This window comes from Oncorhynchus gorbuscha, linkage group LG19 (genome assembly GCF_021184085.1).
Source record: "Oncorhynchus gorbuscha isolate QuinsamMale2020 ecotype Even-year linkage group LG19, OgorEven_v1.0, whole genome shotgun sequence".
In the NCBI taxonomy this organism is placed as follows: Eukaryota; Metazoa; Chordata; class Actinopteri; order Salmoniformes; family Salmonidae; genus Oncorhynchus; species Oncorhynchus gorbuscha.
This window is the reverse complement of record NC_060191.1, coordinates 14648946-14669294: the sequence shown is the minus strand read 5'-3', so window position 1 is coordinate 14669294 and position 20349 is coordinate 14648946. Positions and strand designations below refer to the sequence as shown.

Below are 20349 nucleotides of genomic sequence, written 5' to 3'. Positions count from 1 at the left end.
TTAATTTAGGTTACTATCGGGGAGTAATTATAATATTGTTTATCCTTCCTCAGTTTTCTCCGATCACAGCCATTAAACTCTGTAACTGTTTTAAAGTCACCGTTGGCCTCATAGGGAAATCTCTGAGCAGTTTCCTTCCTCTCTGGCAAGTTAGGAAGGATGCCTGTTTATTTGTAGTGACTGGGTGTATTGATACACCATCCAAAGTGTAATTAATAACTTCACCTGCTCAAAGGGATATTCCATTTGTTTACCCATCTTCCAGTAGATGCCCTTCTTTGCGGTGTTAGCTCACTGACCTCCCTACTCCCTAGTAAACACATTAGAATTGCTACTTTTCATTGCACTGATTTTACATGAATATGTCCTGTCATACGTCTACTTCCAATATCTTCCTATCTATATGAGCTACAGGTCTACAGACAAGTGCGGTGGGTTACTTGACCTCACTTATAAAAGGTATTTTTTTTATTCCTCCCCTTTGATTTTCTACAAATATTTATCCTATTACAGCTCTGGTTATTAATTCACGTGCAAAACTAATTTTCAATACCTTTTCAATACCAGTCAAAAGTTTGGACACACCTATGAATTAAAGGGTTTTTCTTTATTTTACTATTTTCTACATTGTAGAATACTAGTGAAGACATAAAAACTATGAAATAACACATATGGAATCATGTAGTAACCAAAAAAGTGCTAAACAAATCAAAATATATTTTCTATTTGAGATTCTTCAGCCAATAAGTGCTCAGCATATGTGGGAATTCCTTCAAGACTGTTGGAAAATCATTCCAGGTGAAGCTGGTTGAGAGAATGCCAAGAGTGTGCAAAGCTGTCATCAAGGCAAAGGGTGGCTACGAATCTCACATATAAAATATATTTGGGTTTGTTTAACACTTTTTTGGTTACTATATGATTCCATGTGTTATTTTATCATTTTGATGTCCACTATTCTACAATATAAAAATAAAGATTAACACTGGAATGAGTAGGTGTGTTCAAACTTTTGATGGTACTATATATCTAAAACCCTCCTCCGTAGTATACCAATGATATGTATTTTTTTAATTTTTTAAAATTGATTTTACAAATATTATAATTTTTCTTCCACTTTGACATGACATAGTATTTTGTGTATATCGTTGACAAAAAAATACAATTAAATCCATTTTAATCACACTTTGTAACACAACAAAATGTGGAAAAAGTCAAGGTGAATATGCACTGTATATGTAATTTGGACTGGAAGCAATTGAAAATTAGATCTGTGCGCAAATGAATAACCACAGCTAAAATAAGTTAAATATTTGTAGAAAATCAAAGGGGATGAATTTTGAAACAAGAAAAGGTGTAACTTTGATAATAGAGGTCCAGGAACTCATCACACTTGTCTGTATATCTATAGCTCATATCGACAGTGAGCTATTGAAAATGAGACTTATCACAGGAAATATTTGTAGGAATATCAATGCAATATAAAATGGCAATTCTAATGGGTGTACTATGGACAAGGGAGATCAACAATATAAACTCAAGTGGTTTTAGATGTGTATGTAGTTTGGACTGGAAGCTATTGAAAATGAGATCTGTACATTAATTAATAACCACAGCTGTAAAAAGTAATTCACTGTTATAATAGAGGTCAGGGAACACACTGTACTTGTCTGTAGATCTCTTTCACATGTTGAGCGGAAGCCATTAAAAAGGATCATTATGAAATATTCATTTATAAATCAGGGAACTTCTAATGTGTGCATCATGGATTAGAGGCAATAGTGACTTTGCCACAAGTGATTTTAGCTCTCTAGGTCATGCAAGTAGGCTACAGTAGGTTGCATATGAGTGAGAAAGATCATAGACCTATTTATGTTTTTTGAGCTCATATTGTTACATAAAATCCATTAAAAATAAACAAGATAAAATTTTAGAATGTAATTATTGAGTAAACAGTTGGTTTAACAGTTGGTTTAAGATCTTTCGATGATTTAATAATTTAAAAAGTTTCTGTAAACACCAGGTACAGCTGATTGAACTTTTAAGATGGTCCCTCAGCAGTGATTGCATAATATTCCCCTATTGAAACCAACATAAAGTAACTTTTTCTCCAAAGGAAATGAAAGGGGGGGAAACCTGTACATTGATCCTTATCCTCATCTGATTCTAGATATATCACCTGAATCATCCTAGGACCTTCTATCTATGAGGTATTGACCTCTGAATATCAAACCAATATACAAACTGAAACCAAATGTACTGTGGTGATAAACCTTCAGTGCTGCTCAAATGGCTTTTGCAATTATTGGTTTAAGCATAGGATACTCCAGCTATGCTATAAGATTCGAATAATTCAAATGCATTTATAACGTTAACAATACTTTATATCATGGCCAGTTTGCTGCAATTCTTGTTATGTGTTTGTTCTTCTTGACAACACAAGCGCAGTTGGTGAATTTATTATGAGGGTTGAAGCGAATGGAAACTGCCTAAACAGTCTGCGCATGACCCCGCCATTAGGGACTTTTATTTATTTTAAATTTTGCTACCGCAGCCTATAAAAATGACCCACAACCGATTGCAGCCCATTTCTTATTCTCAGTCGAAATGATATACACAAAGTTATGCACTGTTGTAATGTAGCCTATATCGTTCTGTCAAATTAACAATTATGTTACTATGTAACGAAAAACGCGAGATTTTACCTGGTAAGAAATCACTTTCTTCAAATTTTTCGTGGATTGACAATGAACTATTTTAGTTCTGTGTTAACCGAGATTACAATGGGTCTGATCTAAACAAAAAGTGATAGGCCTATGATATGTATGGAAGCAATTGATGAAAAACAAGAAAACTCTGTATTTAGGCCTACACTATAAACTATACAGTTAGGTGTTAATTAATGTTAAGATCTAAAATGTAATGGAATGTAGGGCAGGCAGGCACGAGATGACGTTATGTTTACAGTCAGAAAGTGGTTTTAGATGGGGAATAACCCGTGACAGTAACAGGGTCGGTGTGAAAGTGATATTTTTGCATTAGCCTACACTACACTTCTTTCATCTTTCCATCATATTTTATTTTGCATGAATTAAGCAAATGCCGTATTATTATCATGTTATAACAACACTGAAATATTTATGTTATTTTTTAATGCTCTCTCATCCAAGAAAGGAGCTTGCAACTTCATTTACACGCTCTTAGCAAATCTATGTCATGCTGTGCAGTGGAAAGGCTGTGCGTGTACTTGTTGAGCTCCAGGACCATCACAGAGTATGAGAGTCAGGTGATCTTGTCCCAGAGAACAGACATGGAGAAGGCTGCCAAACTGCTCCAGGTGGTGCTGAAGAAAGGTCGCAACGCCTGTCTGCTCTTTTTCGACTCACTAGAAAAGTGTTGCCAGTGCCCACCACAGTTCGAAAGAGTCACCTGCCTCCCAGGTAAGTCTCTTCAAAAGTGTACATTTTTTCATTTGATTAATTGGAAGTAAATTACTTTGGCCTACATGTCTATAGTTTTCATGTCGTTTTCATCAACATTTAAATATGGTTATGATTAGTCTAGGCTTAGGGTGATTTTGTGATTCTAAAGTAAATAAAGGTTCAATCAAATGAAAAATTAAAATAATGTTATGTGACATTTAGAGAGGTAGGCTAACTTGGCCTATATTGCAGCACGTTTTCTTTGTAGTATGTTATATGTTATGTATATGGTAAGCCACATTCTACCCCACTTTACCTTTTGGAAGCACTGGAAACCCAGCACCATTTGGTGTCCGATGCAGGTGAGGCCCAAGAATGTTCCATTCCTCCATTTTTTTTTAAAGATAAAGTGTAGACTTAAATCTAAATGGTTTCTCCACATGTCCAAAACTAAAGCTCATAGAGGTTTTTACAGTATGTCATCATCATGACGCAACGGGAATCACCGGGATACTATTGTCAACAACAATTTCCCATTTTTCAACCTCTTCCCTTTTTTCTCACACCCCAAACAACAGAGAGGAGGACCAACACTGCCCCAACCTACGTCATCAACATCAGCCATTCCAATTTGAGTAACTGCATCATTGGAGATGGCAACTTTCAAGGTGTGCCAACGTGTATACAACAACCTCAGAGCATGGGTTCAGAGGATGCTAGGCATGGTAAGTCACAGTCAAATTCTCATCATTTCTTATATTTAAAATAGTGTGATACAAGATTCAAGCACATTCACAGATACAAGCGCATATGTATATATTTTTATTATAATAATTCACTTCTCTTTTTGACCTGCACCATTGGCGCTCGGACCTTATTAAACATTTAAATTTACCCTTCACTTGACCTTTCTTTACTGAGTTCAAAGAAGCCATTATATTCATAACTTTCATGTACTGTACTGCATTCCATTGATGACTCTATTGCAGAGACAATGGGAGGCAACGTCACCAGTGATCACCAGAGAGCAGTACAGGCCTGTCCAGATCCAGAGCTCCAGAGGAGAGTCCAGGTCTACGGGTCCCAACTGCAGTATGTCATCATCGGGGACAACAACGACCTGCAGGCTGAAGACACACCGGAAGAGGACGACGGGGAAGAAGAAGAACTCATTAATGAAAGTAACTGATTGGATTTGTGTAGTGCTTTTCCAGATGCTCAATGTGGTTTACATTGTATTGGGGAAACTCCCCTCATACACCACCAACTAGTTTCCATTTAAGTCATTTAGCAGACTCTTTTATCCAGAGTGACTTGCAGGAGCAATGAGTGTTACGTGCCTTTCAGTTTACTGGCCCAACGCTCTTAACTGCTAGGCTACCTGCCTCTGGAGCCAAATGTTACATGTTCAAATCAGGTGATAGAAAGTTGTTTTTGAGATGTTTGTTTTAAGCCCATCCCAAACCTTAACACTTACCTTAACCATTTAGAGTTAATGCCTCACCTTAAGATCTCAGAGTTAAAGCCTAAATTAACTTTAACCTTAAAAATGTGGAGTTAATGCCTAACCTTTGATGTCTAAACTAGTTGTTGTGTGGCACTGCATCAGTATCCTACAGAGCCATACATATATGGCTCTTCTATCCTAGATGCCATCTCCTGCTGTTGTGCCCTTGAGCAAGCGACTGCACCACGGGCGACCGTGGCTCTCAATCCCCATAAGTGATATGGGGACAAAATGTATGGCCATTGGTTAAATTGTAATGTTCCTTGCTGTGTCGATGAACTTGATTTCTGGGGAATGTATATGTATTGTAAATTGCTGTGTATTGTTTGGATAGTATAACTTAACCCTACATAATCAAAGAATGAACCATATTTTTGGTCCGTGGACTTATGGAGTAAGTATTGAATCATACAGTACATACATTACGTTCTGTGAACCCAATGTATAATGACCACACTGACCACTGCTGTAGATTAAGTGCATTTCATTTATTTTAAGTATTTAATGCTGTAACAAATAAAAAGGTGCTGTTTTACTTTGAATGTATTCGTAATTTCTTAATTTGAATGCATGTGTTAGGGCATACTGAATTATCTTTACTGAAAATGATACTGTACACATTCACTGTTCTACTAAGTTATCAACATTTGTTGAAATAGGTTATTTCTTTAGAAAAAAAGTTTATTATAAGGTAAAGAAATTGTTATTGTTTTATCTGTCAATGAACAATATTTTTGCTTCTCAATATAATTTTTGGCTTGAAAAGCTGGCATGTCACCTAATGAAATATCCATACAACATTATAAAGGTATTGCATTACATTTTTATTATTCTTTGTCATAATTTCTTGAGCTCTCTGGGAGGGAGTTACATCTGGAAGGTTTGAACAGATTAAAGATACAAGCTACACAGTAGTACATGCATGTTGCTGTCACATATGGGCCTTTCTTTTATGTACCACACAGTAGATCACCTCTACTTACTGTAGTCCATATTCTGTCCTGCAATGACTTGTTTTGTGAGAAACAATCTCTAAGCTAGTTAATAGTAGCCTGGATCCTACCTGAATAGTTCTGTTTCACTTTACCAAACAGAGCAATTTAGTTTGGATCTAGGCTAAGATAATAGCCCCAAGTCTAAATGATTTTAGTTGTGATGTAAGTTGTCAAGGAAACACAGACCTTCTCTATGGACGGACATTACTATAAATAATATTTACATACAGTATGCTGAGTCACTGTGGATTCAATCTGTCACAACAGTAATATGTTAATGATGAGAGAAGAAGGCAGAAATATAAGGAACAAGACTTGATTTGTAATAGACATTTTAATATACATACATCCTGATTCCTGGCTCCCGAAATGTGCTTCTGCTTCGGGTTTAGAGACAAACTGTATGGTTAAGACACACCACAGTCACACACAACTGATATACAAATTCATGAAGGCATCATTTTGAGGCTTTGAGTTGAACATGAGAGTAGCGTGTAATACCATACTTTGCTGCCTATACAATAAAACAGAGGGTGGTTTTAAGCATGTTAAATCAATCATACCATAACTATTGTAAAGCAAAGAAAGACCAGTTGAGATCATTTCATGTATTGTTGTACTGTTATTGAACATGGCTGTTTATCTGCACAATATGAAATATTCCATTCAAAACCAAAGAAAAAGCCATGTCAAACTTACATCAATAAGTCAAATCAACATAACAGTAGGTATAGATTTCCTTCACAAAATATGAATATATTTCTGGGGGCGCATGCTTGTTACTGTAACAGACTAGATGATTTTTGGGGGCACAGGCTATAAAAAAATATTAACAAAAAGTGATTCCTACTGTTTGTGTCTGATTTTGTCATGATTATCTAGCACAATTACTGTACCTGCTCAATATCACGCGTGTTCAACTACCAGTGACAAATACTGTGTTAATATTGTTCCTTCATCATGTCATAGTGTTCGTATCATAGAAATAGAATGAATAGAAAAGGGTTGGAAGCTCCAACCCTGGACATTTGACGGGTAAACTCATCTGTACACTCACAATGGCTCCATGGTATTGCAATGCAATCATTTCCATGGTTATTTGGAATGCTCTATCAACTGATGCTGGATTGCCATGGTAATGAAGACTGTTCATTCAAATGATGCTAACTGATGTGGCTCATGCAATGCAACATATTTAGTAATGTCGGTTGAGTTGAATCAACAAAACATCACAGCACAGAATGAAGGGTACACATCCTGCTTTTACTTCCTGGCATGGGTCTAAATTGAAGATGACAAAGGTTAAAACAACGGGATTCTAATATCCCATAATAATATGCAACAATGGTAGTTGGCAACATACTAATAACCATTCTATTTCTATGGTTAGTATATTCAGTAGTCTGACGTCTTTTGCAGAAGCATGCTCTAATCGGGGGCTGCGATGGCTATCTATAGCAAGGTCAATGAATATTTACACCAGAGAAAAATACTTATTTGGGTTTTATATTATGGTTTAGACAGAAGGGAATCCTTTTGGCACTAAAGCTGACACCTGACAGTCCTGTAGACCCTACGCCTAAGGAGAGACAGGTGAGAGGTTTGGGCTACCTTCATGGGTATGATCCAACTTTGAGCAAACTGACACGCTGTTTGTTTACCTGTTATTCATTATGGTAAAAATGATGCTTCATCAAGACGGCTCAGAACCCAGAGAACATCAATGAGCATAACTCATTATTGTACCGTCAGCTGAAAATAACCTGAACATGTCAAGAAGAGTAAAAAGGGGAGACAACTTTTCATCACAAACCACCGGACTCTAAGCCGAACCATATGTACACATGTACACCATACCATAGAAAATGATAACTTGTAAAAAAAAAAACATCTACAGTTCCATATATTTTTAAGTCATCGTCCAATCGTTTGTTGCTTTTGTCTCATATTGTCTCCACTTTAAGGTGTTCACAGCTCTCAGTGTGGAAATTGTGTTGTTAGCATCACACCTACACTCTTACGGTAGAATAGAATAGAATAGAATAGAATGATCTCGCCATCACGGTTGACAACTCCATTGTGTCCTCCTCCCAGAGCGCTAAGAACCTTGGCGTGATCCTGGACAACAAACTGTCGTTCTCAACTAACATCAAGGCGGTGGCCCGTTCCTGTAGGTTCATGCTCTACAACATCCGCAGAGTACGACCCTGCCTCACACAGGAAGCGGCGCAGGTCCTAATCCAGGCACTTGTCATCTCCCGTCTGGATTACTGCAACTCGCTGTTGGCTGGGCTCCCTGCCTGTGCCATTAAACCCCTACAACTCATCCAGAACGCCGCAGCCCGTCTAGTGTTCAACCTTCCCAAGTTCTCTCACGTCACCCCGCTCCTCCGCTCTCTCCACTGGCTTCCAGTTGAAGCTCGCATCCGCTACAAGACCATGGTGCTTGCCTACGGAGCTGTGAGGGGAACAGCACCTCAGTACCTCCAGGCTCTGATCAGGCCCTACACCCAAATAAGGGCACTGCGTTCATCCACCTCTGGCCTGCTCGCCTCCCTACCACTGAGGAAGTACAGTTCCCGCTCAGCTCAGTCAAAACTGTTCGCTGCTCTGGCTCCCCAATGGTGGAACAAACTCCCTCACGACGCCAGGACAGCGGAGTCAATCACCACCTTCCGGAGACACCTGAAACCCCACCTCTTTAAGGAATACCTAGGATAGGATAAAGTAATCCTTCTCACCCCCCCCCCCCCCTTAAAATATTTAGATGCACTATTGTAAAGTGGTTGTTCCACTGGATGTCATAAGGTGAATGCACCAATTTGTAAGTCGCTCTGGATAAGAGCGTCTGCTAAATGACTTAAATGTAATGTAATGTAATGAATAGTACAGCCTGAGGAACTCAAACATGGAGCGTTATTTTGCCTTGTGCTCATTGATTTTTCTGTGGGCGAGTAGCTCCTACCACAGTATAGGGGGTGACTGAGGCCATACCGCTTTGAATCTTTACACCACCTCATACTTTACATTTGATCATTCAGTGTCCTTAACCACCTCTCTATGGCAGAACATTACGGGAACATTTACATTACTGAGCAAAATATTGTATAAAAATGGACTAGTATCCTTTTGTCTGAAAGTACTCGTACTGTATGTGACGATCAGAGGACATGGCAACCAGCACTGACTACACAGTCCACATATCTCCAAGGAAAAGTAAAGGTCCACAGCCCGCTCTGACAGCATCGACAGACAGACTAAACTAGACACGTCTACTGGTATAGGTCGGATCGCAGCACGGTCATCCAGCTCAAAACCCAGTCACTCAGAGTTCTGTATTGTGCCATAAGTTCTGGGAGCAGCTAGAAGACAGTGGAGAAGGTAGACAAGGACGAGGGGAGAGTCTAGACCTCGTTGATTGTTCTTTCCGAGGGTCGGTAATCAGCTCCCTTGGGAGACGACATGTAGAAGGACTGGGTCTTGCGTTTTAAGCGTGCCCGCTTGGTGGCCAGGGAGAGGCTGTGCTTGCTGGAGGAGATGATGTCGTGGATGAACTTCTTGCAGTCCACGCACACTTCCATGGTGCTCCAGTCCTCCGTCAGCTCCGCTGGGAGCTCCACCTCATCCCGGGACTGGGACTTCTCCAGACTACTGTGTTTAGACAACCTGAGAGAGGGAGGGAGGAGAGGTTAACACTAAGTTGTGTAACAGAGGAGGTACCGCCCCTGTCCCTCACTGGGCTCAGTCGGCTCCAGTTTCGCTTAAAATAGAACATAACTTCAATTGAGAATAAGTCTTGTAAATCTAAGACAGAGGCTAATTTAAAAAGGAGTTATGATCTTGAGAAGAGGTAGAGGGGTGTCTACTTGGACATGGTCTTCTGAAGGCTGAGGTGGTGGTGGCTGGTAGAGGGTTTCTCAGGCTTGGGGGCTGCTGCTGCTCTGCTTTGTCCTGCTGCTGCTGCTCTGCTTGGTCCTGCTGCTGCTGCTGAGGCTGCTGCTTTAACTGTTGCTTTTCCTTTTCCTGCTGAAATTGCTGCTGCTGTTGGGGTGGCTGATGGACCAGCTATACTGGCAGCTTTCCCCAGGGCTGCTACCCGGTCCCTGGGTAGAGTGGTGGTAGAGCCCAGGGAATATATGGGCAGGTTGGCATAGGGCTTGGAGGGCAGCCTCATCTTACAGAGAGACAGACATAGAGCAGAGTATAAACACACTCGTAAAGACACTGGAGGTACAGTATAGGACTGTCAATATTATGGGCTGACTTTCTATCAGTGTGGGAGAATAGATATGACATACTTTTTGACAGCACTGTGAACACACAGGCCTTTTGCAGAACTGGCAGGTGTAGGACCAGGTGAACAAGGAAAACCTTTTGGATCGGCAACAGAAGCAAAGCTGTAACAAATAATTAATTCAGATAAGGTTTAAGTTTAAAGGTTTAAGAAAAAAGCAATCAAATCATTCAAAAAACAGTGTGTGATCAAATCCAGTGAGCACAAATATTTTGAAAGGAACGTGTAAGATGATTTTCCCCAACAATAGGTACTGTGATGTTTAGTCCGAGAGACTTGTACTTCAGCTGGGTGACCAGCGGTAAACGGACCTTTCCCTTCTTCATAGCGTTGTACACGTCCTTGTACTGTTGGAACTTCTCCAGGTCTGCTTTGACCAGCACCTGTCTGATGTGCATCACCTCTTCCACCGTCAGGGACAAGCACTCTACTGGGAAACAGAACTCCTCCTGAAAACACACACACACACACACACACACACACACACACACACACACACACACACACACACACACACACACACACACACACACACACACACACACACACACACACACACACACACACACACACACACACACACACACACACACACAGTACCAGCCGGGTTACTAAGACAACCACACTAACTGCCCTTGTTACCATTCAGTCCACACACACCAGCACCTCTCGGTGCACTCTGTCCGAGTTCAGACTAGTTTGGGCAAAAAAAGTCTCTTGGCAAGACGAGGGGACAAACAAAGCACAAAGGGCAAGGTACGGGTAAACAACTTGAGTGATGACAAATAATGTCAATATTCCTGAAAATTCCAGAAATCAAATCAAATTAATCAAATCCAATACCAGCAGTAAAAAATTAAATATCGTTATATACAGGGGGTGCCAGTACAGAGTCAATGTGCGGGGGCACCGGTTAGTAAGGTAGTATGTACATATAGGTAGAGTTAATTAAAGTGACTATGAATAGATGACAACAGAGAGTGGCAGTGGTGTGGAGGGGGGGGGGGCAATGCGAATAGTCTGGGTAGCCATTTGACTAGATATGGCTTGATGGTAGAAGCTGTTTAGAAGCCTCTTGGACCCGAACTTGGTGCTCCGGTACCGCTTGCCGTGTGGTAGCAGAGGGAACAATCTATGACCAAGGTGGCTGGAGTCTTTGACAATTCTTAAGGCCTTCATCTGACACCGCCTGGCATAGAGGTCCTGGATGGGAGGAAGCTTGGCCCCAGTGATGTACTGGGCCGTTCGCACTACCCTCTGGCATGGGTCCTCAGATCCTCAAATGGTTCTACAGCTGCAACATCGAGAGCATGGTTGCATCACTGCCTGGTATGGCTGAGCAGTTGCCATGCTCTCGATGGTGCAGCTGTAGAACCATTTGAGGATCTGAGGATCCATGCCAAATCTTTTCAGTCTCCTGAGGGGGAATAGGTTTTGTTGTGCCCGCTTCACGACTGTCATGGTGTGCTAGGACCATGTTAGTTTGTTGGCGATGTGGACATCAAGGAACTTGAAGCTCTCAACCTGCTCCACTGCAGCCCTGTTGATGAGAATGGGGGCGTGCTTGGTCCTCTTTTTCCTGTAGTCCACATTGAGGGAGAGGTTGTTGTCCTGGCAACACACGGCCAGGTCTCTGACCTCCTCCCTATAGGCTGTCTCGTCGTTGTTGGTGATCAGGCCTACCACTGTTGTGTCATCAGCAAATTGAATGATGGTGTTGGAGTCGTGCCTGGCCGTGCTGTCATGAGTGAACAGGGAGTACAGGAGGGGGCTGAGCACGCACCCCTGAGGGACCCCTGTGTTGAGGACCAGCGTGGTGAATGTGTTGTTACCTACCCTTACCACCTGGGTGCGGCCAGTCGGGAAGTCCAGGATCCAGTTGCAGAGGGAGGTGTTTAGTCCCTGGGTCCTTAGAATATTGATGAGCTTTGAGGGCACTATGGTGTTGAACGCTGAGCTGTAGTCAATGAATAGCATTCTCACGTAGGTGTTCCTTTTGTCCAGGTGGGACAGGGCAGTGTGGAGTGCAATAGAGACTGCATCATCTGTGGATCTGTTGGGGTGGTATGCAAATTGGAGTGGGTCTAGGGTTTCTGGGATGATGGTGTTGATGTGAGCAATGACCAGCCTTTCAAAGTACTTCATGGCTACAGAGGTGAGTGCTACGGGTCGGTAGTCATTTAGGCAGATTACCTTAGTGGTTTTGGGCACAGGCACTATGGTGGTCTACTTAAAACTTGTTGGTATTACAGACTCGGACAGGGAGAGTCAGTGAAGACACTTGCTAGTTGGTCGGTGCATGCTCGCAGTACACGTCCTGGTAATCCGGCTGGCCTTGTGAATGTTGAACCGTCTAAAAGTCTTACTCACATCGGCTGCAGAGAGCGTGATCACACCGACTTCCGGTACAGCTGGTGCTCTCATGCATATTTCAGTATTATTTGCCTCAAAGCAAGCATAGAAGAAGTTTAGCTCGTCCGGTAGACTTGTGTCGCCGGGCAGCTCTCGGTTGTGCTTCCCTTTGTAGTCTGTAATGGTTTGCAGGCCCTATCACATTCAACGAGCATCAGAGCCGGTGTAGTACAACTCGATCTTAGTCCTGTATTGACGCTTTGTGTCATGTTTTGTCATTTATTATCTTGTCTTGTCCCTGTGCTTCCCATTCTATTCGTTTCCCTCTGCTGGTCTTATTAGGTTCTTTCCCTCTTTCTATCCCTCTCTCTCCCCCTCCCTCTCTCACTCTCTCGCTCTCTCTTCTCTCTATCGTTCCGTTCCTGCTCCCAGCTGTTCCTATTCCCCTAATCAATCATTTAGTCTTCCCACACCTGTTCCCGATCCTTTCCCCTGATTAGAGTCCCTATTTCTTCCTTTGTGTTCCGTTCCTGTCCTGTCGGTTCCTTGTCTAGAATTCACCGTGCTGTGTTTGTGTATCGCCCTGTCGTGTCGTGTTTTCCTCAGATGCTGCGTGGTGAGCAGGTGTCTGAGTCTGTCTGGTTCAAGTGCCTTCCCGAGGCAACCTGCTGTTCACCTGCTGTTCAAGATCGAGTCTCCAGTTTGTCCTCGTCATTTCGAGTGAAAGTTGTGTTTTTTGTTTGTATTTACTTTACTGGATTAAAGACTCTGTTTTCGCCAAGTCGCTTTTGGGTCCTCTTTCACCTGCATGACAGAAGGAACCGACCAAGGAATGGACCCAGCGACTTCAGACGCTCGTTACACTGCCGTCGAGATCCAAGGAGCCATGCTCGGCAGACACGAGCAGGAATTGTCTGCTGCTCGCCATGCCGTGGAGAACCTGGCCGCTCAGGTTTCCGACCTCTCTGGACAGTTCCAGAGTCTACGTCTCGTGCCACCTGTTACTTCCTGGCCTGCCGAGCCTCCAGAACCTAGGGTTAATAACCCACCTTGCTACTCCGGGCAGCCCACTGAGTGCCGCTCCTTTCTCACGCAGTGTGAGATTGTGTTCTCTCTCCAACCCAACACATACTCTAGAGAGAGAGCTCGGGTTGCTTACGTCATTTCACTCCTTACTGGCCGGGCTCGAGAATGGGGCACAGCTATCTGGGAGGCAAGGGCTGATTGCTCTAACAAGTTCCAGAACTTTAAAGAGGAGATGATTCGGGTTTTTGACCGTTCAGTTTTTGGTAGGGAGGCTTCTAGGGCCCTGGCTTCCTTATGCCAAGGTGAACGGTCCATAACGGATTATTCTATTGAGTTTCGCACTCTTGCTGCCTCTAGTGAGTGGAACGAGCCGGCGCTGCTCGCTCGTTTTCTGGAGGGACTCCACGCAGTGGTTAAGGATGAGATTCTCTCCCGGGAGGTTCCTTCAGATGTGGACTCTTTGATTGCTCTCGCCATCCGCATAGAACGACGGGTAGATCTTCGTCACCGGGCTCGTGGAAGAGAGCTCGCATCAACGGTGTTTCCCTGCTCCGCATCGCAACCATCTCCCTCCTCTGGCTCAGGGTCTGAGCCCATGCAGCTGGGAGGGATTCGCATCTCGACTAAGGAGAGGGAACGGAGGATCACCAACCGCCTGTGCCTCTATTGCGGAGTTGCTGGACATTTTGTTAATTCATGTCCAGTAAAAGCCAGAGCTCATCTGTAAGCGGAGGGCTACAGGTGAGCGCAACTACTCAAGTCTCTCCATCAAAATCCTGTACTACTTTGTCGGTCCATCTACGCTGGACCGGTTCGGGTGCTACATGTAGTGCCTTGATAGACTCTGGGGCTGAGGGTTGTTTCATGGACGAAGCATGGGTTCGGAAACATGACATTCCTTTCAGAGAGTTAGAGAAGCCTACGCCCATGTTCGCCTTAGATGGTAGTCATCTTCCCAGTATCAGATTTGAGACACTACCTTTAACCCTCACAGTATCTGGTAACCACAGTGAGACTATTTCTTTTTTGATTTTTCGTTCACCGTTTACACCTGTTGTTTTGGGTCATCCCTGGCTAGTATGTCATAATCCTTCTATTAATTGGTCTAGTAATTCTATCCTATCCTGGAACGTTTCTTGTCATGTGAAGTGTTTAATGTCTGCCATCCCTCCCGTTTCTTCTGTCCCTACTTCTCAGGAGGAACCTGGCGATTTGACAGGAGTGCCGGAGGAATATCATGATCTGCGCACGGTCTTCAGTCGGTCCCGAGCCAACTCCCTTCCTCCTCACCGGTCGTATGATTGTAGTATTGATCTCCTTCCGGGGACCACTCCTCCTCGGGGTAGACTATACTCTCTGTCGGCTCCCGAACGTAAGGCTCTCGAGGATTATTTGTCTGTGTCTCTTGACGCCGGTACCATAGTGCCTTCTTCCTCTCCGGCCGGGGCGGGGTTTCTTTTGTTAAGAAGAAGGACGGTACTCTGCGCCCCTGCGTGGATTATCGAGGGCTGAATGACATAACGGTTAAGAATCGTTATCCGCTTCCCCTTATGTCATCAGCCTTCGAGATTCTGCAGGGAGCCAGGTGCTTTACTAAGTTGGACCTTCGTAACGCTTACCATCTCGTGCGCATCAGAGAGGGGGACGAGTGGAAAACGGCGTTTAACACTCCGTTAGGGCATTTTGAGTACCGGGTTCTGCCGTTTGGTCTCGCCAATGCGCCAGCTGTTTTTCAGGCATTAGTTAATGATGTTCTGAGAGACATGCTGAACATCTTTGTTTTTGTCTATCTTGACGATATCCTGATTTTTTCTCCGTCACTCGAGATTCATGTTCAGCACGTTCGACGTGTTCTACAGCGCCTTTTAGAGAATTGTCTCTACGTAAAGTCTGAGAAGTGCTCTTTTCATGTCTCCTCCGTTACTTTTCTCGGTTCCGTTATTTCCGCTGAAGGCATTCAGATGGATTCCGCTAAGGTCCAAGCTGTCAGTGATTGGCCCGTTCCAAGGTCACGTGTCGAGTTGCAGCGCTTTTTAGGTTTCGCTAATTTCTATCGGCGTTTCATTCGTAATTTCGGTCAAGTTGCTGCCCCTCTCACAGCTCTTACTTCTGTCAAGACGTGTTTTAAGTGGTCCGGTTCCGCCCAGGGAGCTTTTGATCTTCTAAAAGAACGTTTTACGTCCGCTCCTATCCTCGTTACTCCTGACGTCACTAGACAATTCATTGTCGAGGTTGACGCTTCAGAGGTAGGCGTGGGAGCCATTCTATCCCAGCGCTTCCAGTCTGACGATAAGGTTCATCCTTGCGCTTATTTTTCTCATCGCCTGTCGCCATCTGAGCGCAACTATGATGTGGGTAACCGTGAACTGCTCGCCATCCGCTTAGCCCTAGGCGAATGGCGACAGTGGTTGGAGGGGGCGACCGTTCCTTTTGTCGTTTGGACAGACCATAAGAACCTTGAGTACATCCGTTCTGCCAAACGACTTAATGCCCGTCAAGCTCGTTGGGCGTTGTTTTTCGCTCGTTTCGAGTTTGTGATTTCTTACCGTCCGGGTAGCAAGAACACCAAGCCTGATGCCTTATCCCGTCTGTTTAGTTCTTCTGTGGCTTCTACTGATCCCGAGGGGATTCTTCCTTATGGGCGTGTTGTCGGGTTAACAGTCTGGGGAATTGAAAGACAGGTTAAGCAAGCACTCACGCACACTGCGTCGCGCGCGCTTGTCCTAGTAACCTCCTTTTCGTTCCTGTTTCCACTCGTCTGGCTGTTCTTCAGTGGGCTCACTCTGCCAAGTTAGCTGGTCATCCCGGTGTTCGAGGCACTCTTGCGTCTATTCGCCAGCGCTTTTGGTGGCCGACTCAGGAGCGTGACACGCGCCGTTTCGTGGCTGCTTGTTCGGACTGCGCGCAGACTAAGTCGGGTAACTCTCCTCCTGCCGGTCGTCTCAGACCGCTCCCCATTCCTTCTCGACCATGGTCTCACATCGCCCTAGACTTCATTACCGGTCTGCCTTTGTCTGCGGGGAAGACTGTGATTCTTACGGTTGTCGATAGGTTCTCTAAGGCGGCACATTTCATTCCCCTCGCTAAACTTCCTTCCGCTAAGGAGATGGCACAAATCATTATCGAGAATGTATTCAGAATTCATGGCCTCCCGTTAGACGCCGTTTCAGACAGAGGCCCGCAATTCACGTCACAGTTTTGGAGGGAGTTCTGTCGTTTGATTGGTGCGTCCGTCAGTCTCTCTTCCGGGTTTCATCCCCAGTCTAACGGTCAAGCAGAGAGGGCCAATCAGACGATTGGTCGCATACTACGCAGCCTTTCTTTCAGAAACCCTGCGTCTTGGGCAGAACAGCTCCCCTGGGCAGAATACGCTCACAATTCGCTTCCTTCGTCTGCTACCGGGTTATCTCCGTTTCAGAGTAGTCTGGGTTACCAGCCTCCTCTGTTCTCATCCCAGCTTGCCGAGTCCAGCGTTCCCTCCGCTCAAGCGTTTGTCCAACGTTGTGAGCGCACCTGGAGGAGGGTGAGGTCTGCACTTTGCCGTTACAGGGCACAGACTGTGAGAGCCGCCAATAAACGCAGGATTAAGAGTCCAAGGTATTGTTGCGGCCAGAGAGTGTGGCTTTCCACTCGCAACCTTCCTCTTACGACAGCTTCTCGTAAGTTGACTCCGCGGTTCATTGGTCCGTTCCGTGTCTCCCAGGTCGTCAATCCTGTCGCTGTGCGACTGCTTCTTCCGCGACATCTTCGTCGCGTCCATCCTGTCTTCCATGTCTCCTGTGTCAAGCCCTTTCTTCGCACCCCCGTTCGTCTTCCCTCCCCCCTCCCGTCCTTGTCGAGAGCGCACCTATTTACAAGGTACATAAGATCATGGACATGCGTTCTCGGGGACGGGGTCACCAATACTTAGTGGATTGGGAGGGTTACGGTCCTGATGAGAGGAGTTGGGTTCCGTCTCGGGACGTGCTGGACCGTTCACTCATTGATGATTTCCTCCGTTGCCGCCAGGATTCCTCCTCGAGTGCGCCAGGAGGCGCTCGGTGAGTGGGGGTACTGTCATGTTTTGTCATTTATTATCTTGTCTTGTCCCTGTGCTTCCCATTCTATTCGTTTCCCTCTGCTGGTCTTATTAGGTTCTTTCCCTCTTTCTATCCCTCTCTCTCCCCCTCCCTCTCTCACTCTCTCGCTCTCTCTTCTCTCTATCGTTCCGTTCCTGCTCCCAGCTGTTCCTATTCCCCTAATCAATCATTTAGTCTTCCCACACCTGTTCCCGATCCTTTCCCCTGATTAGAGTCCCTATTTCTTCCTTTGTGTTCCGTTCCTGTCCTGTCGGTTCCTTGTCTAGAATTCACCGTGCTGTGTTTGTGTATCGCCCTGTCGTGTCGTGTTTTCCTCAGATGCTGCGTGGTGAGCAGGTGTCTGAGTCTGTCTGGTTCAAGTGCCTTCCCGAGGCAACCTGCTGTTCAAGATCGAGTCTCCAGTTTGTCCTCGTCATTTCGAGTGAAAGTTGTGTTTTTTGTTTGTATTTACTTTACTGGATTAAAGACTCTGTTTTCGCCAAGTCGCTTTTGGGTCCTCTTTCACCTGCATGACACTTTGCCTGTTTGATGGTTCGTCGGAGAGCATAGCGGGATTTCTTATAAAACTTTCTGGGTTAAAGTCCCGCTCCATGAAAGCGGCAGCTCTAGCCTTTAGCTCAGTGCAGATGCTGCCTGTAATCCATGGCTTCTGGTTGGGGTATGTACGTACAGTCACTGTGGAGAAGACCTCATCGATGCACTTGACAGATGTGGTGTACTCCTCAATGCCATTGGAGGAATCCTGGGAACCTATTCCAGTCTGTGCTAGCAAAACAGTCCTGTAGCTTAGCATCTGCTTCATCTGACCACTTTTTTATTGATCTAGTCACTGGTGCTTCCTGCTTTAATTTTTGGTTGTAAGCAGGAATCAGAAGGATGGAATTATGGCAGATTGCCAAATGGAGGCGGAAGGAGAGCTTTGTTTGCATCTCTGTGTGTGGAGTATAGGTGGTCCGGAGTTATTTTCCCTCTGGTTGCATATTTAACATGCTGAAAGAAATTTGGTAAAACTGATTTAAGTTTCCCTACATTAAAGTCCCCGGCTACTAGGAGCGCCGCCTCTGGGTGAGCGTTTTCTTGTTTGCTTATGGTGGAATACAGCTCATTCAATGCTATCATAGTTCCAGCCTCTGACTGTGGTGGTATGTAAACAGCTACAAAGAATATAGATGAAAACGCTCTCTGTAGGTAATGTGGTCTGCAGCTTATTATGAGAAACTCTGTTCAAATATTTTTTATTGAACACACACAAGAAGGGTGTGTATTATTATTATATATATTATTAAGGGTGTATAGGTATAAAAGACAAGTACACAATTCTTATCTAAACATCAAAGAGCAGACAGGAACAACAAGAGTTCTGGGTACAAAACAAATAATACAAAACACGACATACAGAACAAGGACATGTAGAAAGAAAGAGGGTAGATGTCTGCCCCCCCCTTCTTCCCCCCTATCCCCCTCCCTCCCGATTGCGCGCCAAAAAGTTTAGCATAATTAAGGGGTTAGGATCCGCTTTAGATGCATATAGAGTCTCATAAAACTGACAGAATCTGTCATTGATGTCTTTAGGGGAAGAGAGTAATTCCCGAGATGCAGATTTAACTTTGTGAATCATTCGGTCATTCACATTTTTTCGAAGTTGTCTGGCGAGTGATTTGTGTGGTTGGTCACCAAACTCCAAATATTTTTGCTTGTCATATAGAAAAGATTGAGCAATTTTAGCTGAGAGAATCTTGTTATATACAACTTTTAAAGAGGTAATCTTTTAATGTTTCTCTATAGATGGATGGTTAGCATTCTCCCTATCTAGTAGGTGAATTTGTCCCTCCAGTTCTACCAATTTTCCTCTGTTTTGCCTACTCCTGGCAGCCTGGTTCTGTGAGGAGCTGAGGATTCAACCTCACAATAAACATTATGAACATAAGAGTAAAAGGAGTATTCCCTACCCGTAGGGTTCGAGATCCTCCATATATCAAATAAGTTAGAATTTTTAATGTAGAATTCGCTTGAATAATTATGAAAAACTCTACCTCAGGCGAGCAATAGCTTGAGACTTCCTTAGATATCGTGCACCAGCTGTTGTTTACAAAAATACATAGACCACCGGCACTTGTCTTACCAGATGCTGCTGTTCTATCCTGCCGGTACATAGTATAACCAGCCAGATGTATGTTGATATTGTCGTTGTTCAGCCACGACTCCGTGAAGCATAAGATGTTACAGTTTAAATTTAATCTTCCCAATAGCTCGTCCATTTTATTGTCCAAAGATTGCATGTTTGCTTGCGGAATTGAGGGGAGTGGGGGTTTATTTAATTGTCTCCGATTTCTCCGAAGTTAGCCCGCCCTCCGGCCTCTCTTTCTCCGCCTCCTCTTCACGCAGATCACTGGGGTCAGGGCCTGTCCTGAGGGAGCCATAAATCTTCCGCCTCGGGCTCGTCAGAGTTGTGAAAGAAGAAAAAGGATTCTGCTAGTCTGTGGGGAGTAATCGCAGTCCTGATGTCTAGAAGTTATTTTCGGTCATAAGAGATGGTAGCGGCAACATTATGTACAAAAAGAGTCAAAAAATAAGTTACAAACAAAGCAGATAAACAAACAAAAAAAATACAATCAGTTGGGGGCACGTAAAACATCTGCCTTCTGCTCCGGCGACATATTTTTTAAATGTATTTTTT

General features: G+C 44.0%; 2 protein-coding genes across 6 annotated transcripts in view; one reads left to right on the top strand and one right to left on the bottom strand.

The window, feature by feature from the left end:
- The first annotated feature begins 905 nt into the window (after positions 1-905).
- LOC124005199 lies at positions 906-5468 on the top strand. Of its 3 annotated transcripts, none has more exons than XM_046314207.1 (4): positions 906-2705; positions 3299-3437; positions 3998-4144; positions 4409-5468. In XM_046314207.1, exons 2-4 carry the CDS (start codon positions 3308-3310, stop codon positions 4606-4608), a joined length of 477 nt encoding a protein of 158 aa, XP_046170163.1. In that variant the 5' UTR covers positions 906-2705; positions 3299-3307; the 3' UTR covers positions 4609-5468. The 3 variants fall into 3 exon arrangements, with proteins under 3 accessions (XP_046170163.1, XP_046170162.1, XP_046170161.1); XM_046314206.1 differs by having other exon boundaries at positions 3225-3437; XM_046314205.1 differs by having other exon boundaries at positions 3168-3437.
- Positions 5469-8682: 3214 nt separating this feature from the next.
- LOC124005198 (protein spire homolog 1-like) overlaps positions 8683-20349 on the bottom strand; it is a 76269-nt gene continuing 64602 nt past the window's right edge. For all 3 annotated transcript variants that reach the window (XM_046314203.1, XM_046314201.1, XM_046314204.1), the window contains 4 exons: positions 10527-10664; positions 10220-10318; positions 9788-10095; positions 8683-9587 (listed from right to left, as the gene is read on the bottom strand). In XM_046314203.1, the coding sequence (XP_046170159.1) occupies positions 9326-9587; positions 9788-10095; positions 10220-10318; positions 10527-10664 (807 nt within the window). In that variant the 3' untranslated portion in view covers positions 8683-9325. The remainder of the gene's footprint in view (positions 9588-9787; positions 10096-10219; positions 10319-10526; positions 10665-20349) is intronic.